The sequence below is a fragment of the Lichenostomus cassidix genome, chromosome 2 (assembly GCF_008360975.1).
Source record: "Lichenostomus cassidix isolate B80296 chromosome 2, HeHo_3.0, whole genome shotgun sequence".
NCBI classification, from domain to species: domain Eukaryota; kingdom Metazoa; phylum Chordata; class Aves; order Passeriformes; family Meliphagidae; genus Lichenostomus; species Lichenostomus cassidix.
In genome coordinates this window covers 69,796,912-69,810,821 of record NC_139482.1, presented here as the reverse complement: position 1 = coordinate 69,810,821, position 13,910 = coordinate 69,796,912, and the positions used below count along the sequence as shown (strand labels likewise).

General features: G+C 41.8%; 1 protein-coding gene and 1 long non-coding RNA gene across 4 annotated transcripts in view; one reads left to right on the top strand and one right to left on the bottom strand.

Annotated features, from left to right (window-relative positions):
- The first annotated feature begins 180 nt into the window (after positions 1-180).
- Positions 181-13,910, top strand: part of LOC146441610 (uncharacterized) — a 15,366-nt gene continuing 1,636 nt past the window's right edge. Inside the window, exons 1-2 of one of the 2 annotated variants that reach the window (XR_014849987.1) lie at positions 181-1,073; positions 1,160-4,813. This is a non-coding gene — a long non-coding RNA (uncharacterized LOC146441610). Of the gene's footprint in view, positions 1,074-1,159; positions 4,814-13,910 lie in introns of those variants that run through there. The other variant, XR_014849986.1, reaches the window with a different exon arrangement.
- The window catches only part of VPS4B (vacuolar protein sorting 4 homolog B), a 19,035-nt gene continuing 16,502 nt past the window's right edge, over positions 11,378-13,910 (bottom strand). For both annotated transcript variants that reach the window (XM_085052062.1, XM_085052064.1), the window contains one exon: positions 11,378-13,693. In XM_085052062.1, coding sequence (XP_084908188.1) covers positions 13,592-13,693 — 102 coding nt within the window. In that variant the 3' untranslated portion in view covers positions 11,378-13,591. The remainder of the gene's footprint in view (positions 13,694-13,910) is intronic.

The window sequence follows — 13,910 nt, the reverse complement described above, 5'->3', positions numbered from 1 at the left end:
CCTGATTGGCTGCCGGGGCGGGGCGCGGGCCGGAGAGCCGCGATTGGCCGGCGGGCGGGGGGCGGGCACGCGCGGGTTGGCGGGGCGCGGGCCGGGCCGGGATTGGGGCGCGCGGCGCTGCCGGGGCAGCCATGGAGGCAAAGGGCGGCGGGGAGCGGGGAGCGGGGAGCGGGGAGCGGGGAGCGAGGAGCGGGGAGCGGGGAGCGGGGAGCGGGGAGCGGGAGCTGCTCCCGGCGCGGGGCGCTCCCCTACGGGGCGGTGGCGGCGCTGTGCGGCCGCCCCGCGGGGTCCCTGCCCGCTGTGGCCTGTCCAGCGGGACCGAGGGGCGGCTCCGGTCGGGAGAGCCCGGCCCTGGCGGCGGTACCGGCCGCCCTTCCCCACAGGGCTGCGTGAGGGCGGGCGCTGCCCGAGGTGGGCGGTGCGCGCCGGCTCGCCGCGGAGGCGTGGGCTCGGGGTTAGCCCTGAATGCCCGGCCGTGAGGGGGGAACCGCCGGCTACGGGAGGGGAACGGGAAAAACCCTGATGTTGGTTTATCACAGAATCGTAGAGTGGCTTGGGTTCGCAGGGAGCTTAAAGATCTCGTTGCAACCTCTCCGCCATGGGCAGGAGCTCCTCCCGCCGGGTCAGACCGCTCAGAGCCCCGTCCGGCCTGAGCGCTGCACTCACGGGGCATCCACAGCTTCTCCGGGCAAGGTGTTCCGCTCCTCATCACCCTCACAGGAACGCGTTTCTGCTGCATAGCTAACCTAAATTTCCCCTCTTTCAGTTTGTACCCACTGCCCCTCTGTCCTGTCACTACATCTCTTGACCAAGAGTCCCTCTCGTCCCTCTCTGCCTTCCCCGCAGGTCCCCTTCAGATACTTGGAGGTTGCTCGGAGGTCTCCACAGACTTCTCGTACCAAGTATGAAGCACTGTTCGTACACAGAGTTGTTAATGCATTGCCTGAGGTTACCAACTGCCGTGACGAAAATGTTGATGTGTCAGAATGTCAGAATGCTGCTGCGATGTGCGCTCGGAACGGGATGAGAGCAGAGAGCTCTCCCTTCTATGGGAAATATCATGTGTCAGTGAGGTAGGAAGCATAAACCCTTTGTGCAAGATAATTAACAGAGTTTATCATGGTGTGTCTGAAAGCCTGTTTTACATCATTGTCTCCAGTAAAAACAGATGCAGGTTCTGTGAGACTTGGTTTGCACAGTGCTTGAGCTCCACTGGGCTCTGCTGAATGCCTTCTGTTCATGCTGCTCTCCTCTCCTAAATCCAAAAGTTTTTTCAGTGTGGTGTTCCCTGCTGGGTGAAACTACAGGTTTTTCATGTTATTCACATTAAAATAAGATAAAAGCATGGTTTTCAGCTTTAAGGCAGAATATTAGAACAAATACTCAAACAAACAAACAAAACAAAAAACCCGGAGCAGTTTGAATAAAATAATTCCATATATTTGACTTAGATATTTAGATATTTATTTCGTATAAATGCCTGCATTCAATATTTTTTCATTTAAGTTACAATTATTTTACAAACTCACTCAGATTACTTTTTCTCAGTAGTTAATCTGCAGCCGTTGGGTAGTACAAAACAGTTCCCCCACTAAAAAAAAAACAAAACAAAGGAAAAACTAAAATCCCTCAGGCAAGAGGGTGTGCAGAAGGGCGTGAAAATAATATTGGAGAGGAGGAGATTAGAAGTAGTGAGTAGGTGGAAATGGAAACAGGGTTGTGGGCAGGGATTATGCAGTTTTCAGGGTGAGAACAAAGAACTTGAATTTAATGCAGTAAAAGGATGAGAAAATCAAGGATTAGTCTTGAAATGGGATTGACCTGGAATATGTCTTTGGTGGCATTTTGAGTCCAGTGCTTCAAAGGTTGAGGTACAAGGAAGTGAGGAAGATGATATTAATAATAAAATGTTAGGGTGACAACATTGGAAGTTGATTAGTGATCCATCTAAGAAAATTATCTTAATTATGTTGTTAGCAGAAGTCAAAATAAGATGTGGACAGGAAAAAGCAGCAACCAAATATATTCATTTCCTCTTTTACATATAGGACAGTCTATATGTGTTGTCTTTCCAGCAATATCAAATTGACACAAAAGAGGAGATTAATCAGATCATAACTATAAACTATTTCTAGACTTCCACCACAAAAGATGTTGATACTTTTGCAGCTCAAATGTCAGCATTATAGGGGTAAAGCAAAGCAGACAGAGGTAAATCTGTCTTTCACAATATAACTCTCAAGACTGAGGTGAGGTGAGGACTTGAGTGCAAAAAATTGTCTGCACTAAGCTCCCAGTAAAATGAAGGTTAAACATACTGCTTTTTTCTTTTGGCTAAAAGGCCACTTTAGCAACCTTGGAATTGACAGTGCAGCTGTGATAATGTTTGGTCTTGTTTTGTTCTCTGCATTGTAAAGTATTGTGCATTTCTGTGTGAGAAATGCATTCAAAGGGGAAGACCTTATGAACTCCATACAAGTTACCAATGAATTCCCCAGCAAACCTTTTTGATTCTTTTAAAGAATGCCAATGGAAACTGAAGTTTGTCCTCCCCAAGTTACCTGGTTTGTATTCATCTCACATGACCTCATTCACAGAGGAAATGCATTCCTGGCACAAGGGAATTGTTTACAGTAGAACTGTTTTCTCAATGACTGTGGAACTGGAAATTGAACGCTAACATAAACATCACAACACCACTCCAAACTGCAGTTATACGTAAAGCAATACTTAATTAATCTGACCTTCATAAATAACACCACAAAGTGTATAATTTTCAAGAGCAAGCTGGCCAATGTCTGTATATACCCTGAGGACAGGGAGGGAGAAAGAATGGATAAAACATACACATTACTTTACTAATTAATCTGCAGAAGAAGCATCAATACAACAGTGATGTGTTGAGAGAAGGACCGGGAATACAAGTGGATGAAAGTAAAATATAAGAGCTGTTGCAGCTGTGGTTTTCTGCTTCTCCAGCTTGTTAATTTAAATCTTTCGACAGACTTTTGCGTTGACAATTTTGTGAGTTAAGATATTCTGTATGAGCCAAAGTGTGGCAAATGCAGAACCAAAGTTCTCGTTTCAAGGTAGAAACAAGTTTGTGAATTGGTAATACTGCAGGGCAAATGACTGATATTAGAAATGTCCTTTTGATCTTGTTAAAAGATAAGTGCTCCCAAAAGATGTCAGGTACATGTAAAAGAAACACATCTTGCTTTAAGAGGCCTTCGGGAGAAGAGATGAAGTTTTGGAAGAGCAGGTAGCATGGTTGCAGCCTCCAGCCTTTGGAGTCACTTGTGCCTGACTATTCATCTACTGAATTTCCTGGCTGTGTTTCCTGCCTGTTGGGAAGGGGGAGGGAAGATGAGGGTCCCATAGGCTACACTGTGATAGAGCTGGAGACTCCTTGGTGCGATTGCCATCCAGCCCGTCCTACTGCATTTCGAAAAACAAATAGCAGTGAGAGAGTAACTTCCATGGTCAAGGAAAATAACTTTTTTCTTTTATCTTTCCAAAATAACTTGCTTTCTGTCCTACCCTTCCCCACCCCTCCTTTTTTTTTTCTTGTAGCAAGCATAGATGTGGCACCTAACAACCCTCTTAAGAAATTAGCATTACAAGAGATAAGAGGCATGTTAGTCATTCAGGGATTCCTGGGAATCTCAAGGTTTTAGGATAATGGCAGTATAAATAGGTGGTTTCTGTCAACCAGCATTCTTGGACCCTTATCTCTTGAAGAAGAATAGTTAATAAGAGCACAAGAGCTGCTGTACTCCATCAGAAAAGGATCTATCTAACATACTGTCTGTCACTAACCATTGTCCATAGACAATACTTGGGAAAGAGGAATGAAATGAGGCCCAGTACATGGTGGTGACAAACATAGGGTGACTGAAAAGGGTATGACACAAGTTGTCTGTTTGGCTGCACTTTCCAAAACAAAAAAACAGCCCTGCTGTAGCTGTTGAACATCCTGTGTGCTACAAGATGGTGTATGGTGGTCACGCTGGCAGAGATCACAGAATTGTCTTTGTCTTGCAGGGCCACAAGCTCCCCGAGCAATACTCAGGCCACAACACGCTGTCCAGGTACCCTTTCTGCTGAAAAAATGTCAGCCTGATCCTGTAGGTCTTTCTGGAAGGACATTTCCAGTGCTGCTGTGCTCTGTATATCTCCCAGGAGGTGCTTGCTTGCAGCAGGGATGGATCCCAGTGCTCTCACAGCCACCAACCCTTGTCACAATTAACATGGGCAAGGCTGATGGCCCAGGGGCTGCTGCAGAATCACTCCCCAGGATTGTGTGCACGCAGGCAGGTGGTGCTGGTAGGCAGCTGGGGCTCAGTTTGAAGCAGGGCTGCCTGCTGGGAGCAGAGGAGGTGTTGGTGCCTGATCGTGTGCTACACAAGCAGGTGACATGGACATATATAGCCCAACCACCAGCCTGCTTCCCCAGGGCTGCTGCAGCTGCTTTGGGATGAATGCTCTGGAAACAAAAATGCTCAAAGCACAGTTTGAATCAGAATTTTTTCTTTACACTGTACTTCAAAACTTATGTAACTGCTTAACATGTTTGGCATAGTTGTTAAAGAAAAACAATATTCAAAATTAACTACTTGTAAATGATGAACCATTACATGTTACAATTTCTTTTCATTTTATGCTGAAGAAGTAACGGTACTTATATTTGGCATGTTGAGCACTAGATCTATTGAAATAAGATTAATGACAACCTAGTAGAAAAACCAAATCTTTATTCTCTAATTTAAAAAGACATAAATTAAACTTGGGACGAAGATGATCTTGAACTTCATTTAAGTATCTGTGTTTCTTTTCGTTTGGTACACCTACTTTTACCAGTCTTCACACGGGAACAATTTGCTGTTCACACTTGGACATGAGACTCCTTTAGCTTGCTAAATATTCCTAGGGATGCTGTGGATTGTGGGTTGGAAGAGAAGGCCGAGCAGCCGACCTCCTCAGGTGGCATGGAAAAGTACTGCTGAAAGTGAGCAGGCAGAGTTACAGGAGGGAACAGGCTATGGCTGGTCTCTGCATTGAAAGGCTTAGAGCTAAAACCTAAGTATCTGCAAGGAGTGAATGCAGGCTTTTTACATAGGGACACCCACTTTGTCTCTTGACATAAGATCACCCACTCTCAAAGGGTCTTATCACCTCAAAAATTATATTTAAGCAGATGATTACAATGGAAGTTCATGTTACAAGATAGCGCAGCTGATATTACAGATAACAGCAGTTGTCTGAGTAGATGAAGCTCCAGAGACACCATGACAATTTACACACAATTTACACCTGACACTGTAACAATACCCCCAATGCCTCACTGCCCCTCCCACCTTATTGCACTTATTCCCTGGGAATCCTCTCTGGGCCACGACCATTGAACATGCACAGGAAAATGCACATTACCAGCAGAAGTGATACACTGGGTGGTTTGAAAATGCAGTTCCACCAAAATCACCTTCCTTTCAGGTGTAGTATGATTTTCTTCACTACTTATTGTACCTTGAGTGCCAGGTAAGGGGATTCTTTTCTTCCTAATGAAAAGCAATCCTTTTTCTAATAAGCAGACAGGCTGTAGTCTTTATTGGAGAGGGCTTAGTGCTTGTATCTTGAAGGTCTTCATCATAACATTGGTCTGTAGAGCCATTCTTACAATCAACAGTATTTCAAGATATGACACGTGTCAGCCTTTTCTGGAGTTGCTCTGGCTTTCCACACCTTCCCATTGCAGCCTTCCACTTGTCAGCACGGCCGTACAGCCTTTCCTCCTTTTCCAGCAAAATCAGTTGCAACTCCTATTCTCTATCACAGTTCTCCAGCTGGCTGCAGCTGCCCCTTTCCCCAGTTTCCTAAGGAAGAGCTGAACTGCTGAGGGCATAAACCAAGGATCTGCTGACCAGAGGGATCAAAAATACGCATTGACTGGGAATCTGTGCTTCAGGGGGATGGAAGAGGGGAAGGTATTAGGGCTGCTCTTACTGTGACACTTAACTTCTGCTGGAAAACTGGATCATGAAAGGGAAGAGTCACAGGCCTGAGCCCCTCTGCCCCTTTGTTTGACAAACTCAGATAAGAGTAATGTGAGGATTGCCATGGCTTCACCTTCACATGGCCCCAGGTGTTTGAAAATCCACAGCTGCTGCAGCTATGGTCTCTAAGCTCCTATTACAATACTGACAGAGAGAGCTTTAATATAGAATTTCATCAGTGGAGAAATTAGCTCTTTGATCACTATACTTTTTTAGGTTTTCAGGTAGAAACTCTAGGCAGACAGCTGAAGGAAGGAGCCTTTTCTGGCTGTTTTCAACTCTGACCTTTAGGAGTTACCATTGAAGCTACTGCATTGCTTGGTCAATGTTTGTATCATGTTTTGCATTCCCTCAGAGACAGTCTTTACCTCTTACTCTCATCATTACCTTCCCAGATATGTATTTTCATGAATGCTTTAGCTTTTTAGACAGATGGGGAACACTTTTGTAGTTAGACTTCCAGCAACTTCTGGCCCATGTCTACTCAGCAACTTGTTAATGAAGTTGCTACCACCCAAACTGCTAATGTGTTTTTCATAAATAGAAATAATTTTCTGCTTTGTATTGTGTCCTTGGAAACACCTCCAGATAATCTTTAAAGATTGTCCTAAATCTTTAAAGGTCCTAAACTTTTGTGAATTTTCTCTGCTTCAAGACTAAGCTACTGGTTACACCACCCCAGTCAAGCCATGTCTATTATGCTCACATTCATTTGATGTTACAAAAGGCCAGATTAATGATTTGCAGTCTTGATAGGCCTCTGGTTCTCTCAAAAATGTACCTTCTGTAGGTGATCTTAGGAAGTTGCTGTGCTTGCAAACCACCACGTTGTTCCCCAGGTCTTCTTTGTGCCTCTCACTGACAACTCTTAAGTTTCTAGAACTGCTTGCTCTACCCCATGTTGCTGTGTGGGACAGCATTGTACTCTCCCACTGCTCTTTGCTTTACAGTTGCACTCTTAAAAATACAAGAAGAATTGAAATTACCTCCTCCATGTTCATGCCAGGTTTTCTGTCAAAGAAATTCAGCCAACTTTGTTTGCTTAATCTTTTACGTGAATTAAGTCTGTTTCCAGTTCCAGGTAACACACAGGATATTGACAGCACTGGCAAGAGGCTGCTGTTTATTTCTTAAATGAAATTACACAACCTCTGCCCTTGCCACCAGTCCCTGTTAATTTATCTTTGGCATGCACTGCAGAGAAGATGCTGCTACGCAATGGCAATTTAGATGTCTTAGATGAACATAGCTCAGTTTTCCCTCTCTAACCCCAGAAACAAGTACAAAACAGGTTGCTGAACACAAGCTTTTCAACCATTCCTGCCCCTTGCATTGCTACCAAGTACATCAGAGTTGCTTGTGCTCCTCCAAGTCCATCTCCATCCTCTAACAACAGTACAGCCCATTGCCTTCCTGCTGTCAGCCTGGGAAAAGACAGCATGTACGGATGGGTCTGTCGCTTTGAAAGGAAAAACAGAAATCAAAGACACTCTGTCAGCTTCTGCTTTGTTGGGTATAAACTTGCTTTGCTATAAACACTGGAGAAATATTGGAACATAAAGAGCTTTGAAATAGGATTTAAAAAGAAATCAGTGCTTTATCTTCTGTTTAAGAAAAAAAATTGTGTGAAGGACAGAGGGTAAGTCAGACAAAAAAAGAAAGAAACCGAAATTAGAGAGAACAGCAAAAAACCCAGAAAATTAGTCAAAAGCAAAAGGAAAGAGGCAGGCATAAATTGCCAATTAACATTCACATCAAAGGAAAACTCTCATCAAAACCTTTTTCTTCTTCTAAGAAGCATCATGCGTTTCCAGTATGTACTGCAGTGAAGCGAGCACGCTTTACACAAAAGCAGGCCCAAGAGAATATGCCAAATAGCCTCAAAGCTCGTGGAAACCATTTTACACAGCTGATAACTAGGACAAAACCCCATAGGAGCCCAGAGTGTCAGCATCACTGCCCTTGTTCACCAGTCAACTTCCACCCTGTGCCAGCTCCAGGGGATCTGAAGCATAGACCCTACACGTGCTTCTGTGGATTCAATTACCCCACGCAGAGCCTCAGACTGCCCAGGAAGAACAACATTGTCCTACTGCCCTACAGAAACCCCATAAATGCTCCAGCACATTTGTTCCCAGCTGGACTGAGCCCATCTAAAGCTGGAACAGGCAGGCACTTCACAATGCTCCAAGTGCTGGATGCAGGTAAATTTGCAGTGCCTCCCTGGTGTGTGTTGGGCGGGTGGCCACACAGGAACCTGCATGTTCTGAGGTGTTTGTCACCAGCATTCCTGCATACGGGTGCATGTGTGCCCTCAGTGTGAGTTTGGGCCATGGCAGTGTCTTTATAGGGATAACTCTTCTCTGTCTTGAAGCTGGTGAAGGGACAGTGAAGATGAAGGCTGGACAGAAGGGTTTTGGGCTCTGTCAGCTGGTCCTGTGGCTCCTGTGGAAACTATTGCTATGCTGCAGCTAAACCAGCTTTGCTGTCAGGCAGGCACAGCACCTTGCTTGCTCCCACACTGGCTACGTGCTCCCACACGTGCATTGTGGGCATGAGCTTTTTGGACCAGTAAGAATGACAAAACAAAAAAAGAAAACATTTTTAAATTATAGTGACAGAGCAAGGCAGGACACAAACACACCAGTCAACATCAAAACAAGAGCAGATATAAAGATTAAAACGGTAATAATTTCTTTGCTGCTCAGTTGTCTGTGGAGCAACTAATAGCTGTGATTAATTAATTAAAACATGATTAAAACTTCAAGTGAGCTCATACTTAGTCAGGCAAGAGCATGAGCATTTCAACTGGCAATTTAAAATGGACACTTGAAAATAGTAATCAGCCAATTTTTCCAGAGTTTCTAAAATCTTACATAAAGGAAAGGTCTTGAGAAGTCAAAGCCTTCCAGCAAAGCCCATGCTCCAGCCTTCAGGGAGGAGAGGAACAAGAAATGATAATTTAAATTCATATAGTTTTTTCTTAACTTTCTATTGGGCAAACAATTCACCTGACCCTACCAGAGCCTAAGTCACGGCTGCAAGTAACAGTCCCCACTTGCCATTATATTTCCTGTATGAGATGGTGATATTTATAGCAACTTTCCCAGTCCCTTGCCTAGCTGACTTGCTACTGCTGAAACATGGACAGAGAAGCAGCAGAAGACAACTACTCCAGCTGAGATTCTTGTAACAAATTACCTGTGGATGGTCATCAGGCGGACAACAGAGTGAGTCACAGGAAATTACTGTTTATAGTTGACAGAACGCATGTGACACTGAGCATGTTTGAAAGCAAAGTCCCTGCCTTGAATAGCTTGGATTTAAATGAGTTGAGGCAGCAGAGGAGGAGTGAGGGCAAGCAAAAGCAAGTCCTGCCAATTCATGTCACACTGCTGATAATAGGTCACCAAGCAGGAAAGAAATCTCTGGCTGCATTATCAACATCAGGCCTGTGTCAGGTGTCAATGACTTATTTCCTGGAGATGTCTCAAAACACAACCAAAACCTATTTAGAAGGGAACTGAGCTCCTGCCATGGTGCAGAAAGACATTGTATTGTGTTTCCATGACTAATGATTGAGAAATTCAGATCAATGAGCCCAAAAATGTCAAGTATTTCTGCAAAAGACTAGCAGACTGTACATGTGGCAGGTACCACACACAGGTGGCATGGACAGATGGAAATCCAGCATCCCCAAACTTGGAATTGATATGACAAAGGGCAGAAGTGTCCTTGAGTGTTTACTCATCAAGTTGGAGCCTCTCAGGTAGAAAGGCTGCAAAGGCAAGTAAACAGAAAATGGCACAAACCAGTGACCTCGTCAAAAAGCTCCCATCAGAAGGGTGTGTGTGCAGATAGGGGTAGGGAGGGAGAGGAAGAATTGTAATTAGGTCACAGGGACCAAGAGATAAAAACAGGACAATCTTATCTAATACCTGGGCTGTCACTACACAAATGCCAGGACAGAGGATGAACGACCAATTAAAAAAGTTTTTACACAGCTTATTATGATGACAGAGGATTTGTGGAATAAAACCCCTAGATTAGTATGTTAATAAAAAGCTAAAGAAAAATTGAAGGGGTAAGCACTGAAGCTATGCCATAAGAGCTACAATAAAAGCTGCCTGCTCAGAAATAAAAGGAACAATGTTTTGATAAGAATTAATTATCTGCTGGAATAGCAGCACAGTATGAAACAAACAGTCCACTGAGTTCTTGCAATAGTTTACGTAAGTTACAGGAATGGCTTTAAGTCAACCATGATTACTAGGGCGAATCTGGTTAAGACCAAAAACATGTATGGAAGCCAATCATGAAACAACCTTGTCATTCTGGAGGAAGGAGAGTAAACAGCAAAATTAAGATGTTCCTGTATATTTCAACAAATTCAGAACTATTAAAGAGCTTCCTGTCAAAATAATCATCAGAAAAACAACCAAAAAGTGTGGAATACTCTTATTAAGAACACTAAATAAACAGAAAAAGTAGATCAAAACACCTGACTAGAGAACATTCAGCAGCTTCTTTGCTTCAGTTGACAAAAAGAGCAAATTCCGACAGGCAGGAACATGAAAAAAGCAGATTCCAGAGTATCTCCCTCAGCTACATTTGTTCTGCTCCACTAATTAAACAGAAGCATATCAGTATATTCAAAGACCAGAAGACTTGAAAAACAAAACCAAATGAAAAACTTAAGAGATTTATGGAAAACTTTAAAAAATTGTATGTTTGTGTTATGCTAGAGAATGTCAAAGGGGTAACAAGTAAATCAGGGAGAAAACAAGACTCTGGAACCTGAAGTCCATAAGGCAATGTAGGAAATATGAAGTTAATTTACTGAGCTATTCTAACCCTGTAAGTATGTGCATTAAGAGATAAACCACAAATGGTAGGATATCTAAAACTTAATGCCAGTGTGATGAAACCATCTGTGAAGAACTCAAGCACATACACAAGTGACGTAACTGAAAAATTATTTTACACACAGGAAAAAAAATGACATTTTTTCATATTGCAGTCAGAGTAAGCAGTATCACCAGAAGGTATGAAAAATATTTGTAAGCTAACCAGCCAAAGATCAGACCTTGTTAAAAATGTACAACTGATTTTTCCAGTATTTACAGAGGTTTTGATTGTTCAAAGCAAATACAGTTTCTAATTAATTCTTTAATTTAGAGCATTTTTAATTAACACTGAAAACCAAAAAGTGATTTTGCATGCTCCCTCATTTGGCTATCACCTACTATGGATAACTTGCCTAAGAAGCTCTGTGATATATATTAATTTTTTGTCATTTTACAAAGACAGCAAACCAAAAAGTTACCCTTGTAGCTGCAACTCTAAGCAGCAAAGTTTATTTGGAATATATTTCTAAAAACAACTTTCAACATCAAATATTAAAAGTTCTGTTACAGATGTCATCTGAGCAAGCAGCAAGATGTAACTTTAAAACATACAGTATATTCCTCTTTTGCATTAAAGATATGAGATGACACAGTTAAACATAATGGAAACCCATAGGACAAATCAGTTTACCACAAAAAGGAAAAAAGAAAGAAAAAAAGAAAATGTTCCTGAGAATTTTAAGATTGCAGGATTGCAGTAAGGACTCATTTTTAAAACAGTCAAGAGACAAATACTTCAGACAGTGGCTTCAAACCTCTGAATGACAGGTCTGCTAGTATGTGGCTCATTTCTAAAGTGTTTACAAGAGAAAACTACAAACAGATCTTGTTGCAATGAGGATTAAGTTTACTAACCATAGTTGCCTGTACCTACGCTGGAATTCCTGCCCTCACCCACTCCCTCTCCTGCCATGCCCCCAAAGGCTGACAGAAAGATTTGCAGCCCACTGATTCACATACATACATTCTGATGTAAGACAAAGGTAAAGCTCTGTGTGACTGAAGGGTTTTGGAAAAAAATGTTTCATCATGTTAGTAAAAAAAAAAGCTCAGCACCTTGCAGATCAAAGAATATTTAACTATTTTGTTTGGCTATTAAACACAGAAACAAAAGTCTAAGCAGATAACAAAGCAGTAAAAACTTGAACATAACATTGAAGAAATACTCAAATAACATAGCTGATGTTGTACTATAACATTTTACTTCATTTAAGTACAGAAAATGTCACCCATCCTATGATTTATAAAGTACACAAAATATGTACATAAAAGAAACCAAACCCCATCCAAAGATGATCGATGATCATATATGTGCATATGTACATAGAACATACACACCTAAAATGTGCAAATTTCTTTTAATGCAGGTTAAACAAACCATTTGCAGGATAGAGTTGTACAATGATAATGGAAGATAAGAATATTCTAGATATCCTAATGGTGTTTTTTATCTACAGCCAGTGCAAACTTACAAGGCACAAAACTCAATGCTGATGCTGTAGTGTTCTAAGTTACATTCAGGCACATCTCCATTTGCAGTTCTTCAGAAAAAGAGCAATGGAAGTGCTACTTCTAGACTAAACTGCCAGCATTCCCTCCAAGTTTAAGCACTAAATTGATGTAACCTATATGCTACAATTACCAGTGGGGTTCTGGGTTAATTTATCACTGGAAAATCTGTGGCTTAAAACATCTCTTCTAATCTCCTTGCATGTGAAAGTATGCTATTTCCCAAAATACCTCCCAGACATTCTCCAAAAACTACATATACATTGCCAGCCTCAACATGTGGGATCTTACAGGGTATCACTAATGCTTTTTTCTAAATTCCGTCTAACCTCTGCATAAAGTGAATCCAGATTTAAAAAACCAAAACAAATAAACCAAATCCAAACCACCCCCCCAAGAGCAGCCAGCAAAACATCTTCTGAGTTACTTGCATTTAACAAACTTCTGTTAAATTGCATAGTGACATGTGTACCAGCTACTAAAGAGTTAAAAATGAAAGCTTGCTGTTTAAGGCAAAATTTTAACACAGCATAGCAGAAAAAAGCCAAATAACAGGTCCATCAATATTTAATCAAAGTACTGGCCCATGTAGTCTTATCCTCACAGTCTTCTTTCTTACTTTAACAGCAAACTCACACTTGCAGTATGCTTGATTAGAAAATTTTGTTGCGTTTTCCTAAATAAAATGAGAGCAATTAACACGTATGCTGATTGACTGATACTAAAGACACTTGACAAATATGTTTTCTTCCACCCCTCAAAAAAGTTTTTGAGCCTACTGGAGGTTTAAAACTCACTGGTATCCAGGTCTGATATGCTACCTAAAATGGAACTAGTAATTTAAAGCTTTCTAGTATTTATTAGACATTACCACATCACTTTGCTGTCTCACCCTAAAATTGCATTTTTGTATTATTTTTCAATAGAAGACATTTAATAGACATCTGAGGAAAACAATACAATATAAAAGCTTAAGGGTCTTTGCAAAGGTATCTTCTGTTCCTTCTGCAAAGTAAGAAAGGAGTGATTTTATTGGCATTTATTTGAAGTGCCATCAATAAAGACACAAGAATACTTTAAAAAGAAAAAAAAAAGTTCTAATGTTTCACACATATCTTTGGTTTAGCCTTCCTGACCAAAGTCTTCTGTAAACTTCTTTAACTTCTCCAGGTCCTGTTCATTCACTGTTGGTTTTGTGCTGGCAAGCGACCTGAGCATATCAGTCTGTCAGAAAAAAAACCAAATATTTTTTCAGAAACAAGTATAGCACTACTGCAAACAATTTTGCTGCCAGGACAAATATGCATTAAAAAAAAAATTAAAAATTTCCTATTTACACAAAACTTTAAGTAAGCCTGAACACTTCTACACAGAGGCAGCATTTTAACCCTTTGAAGACATTCAACAGTCAGTGAGTTTTCCAGTAACATCACCACCTCAC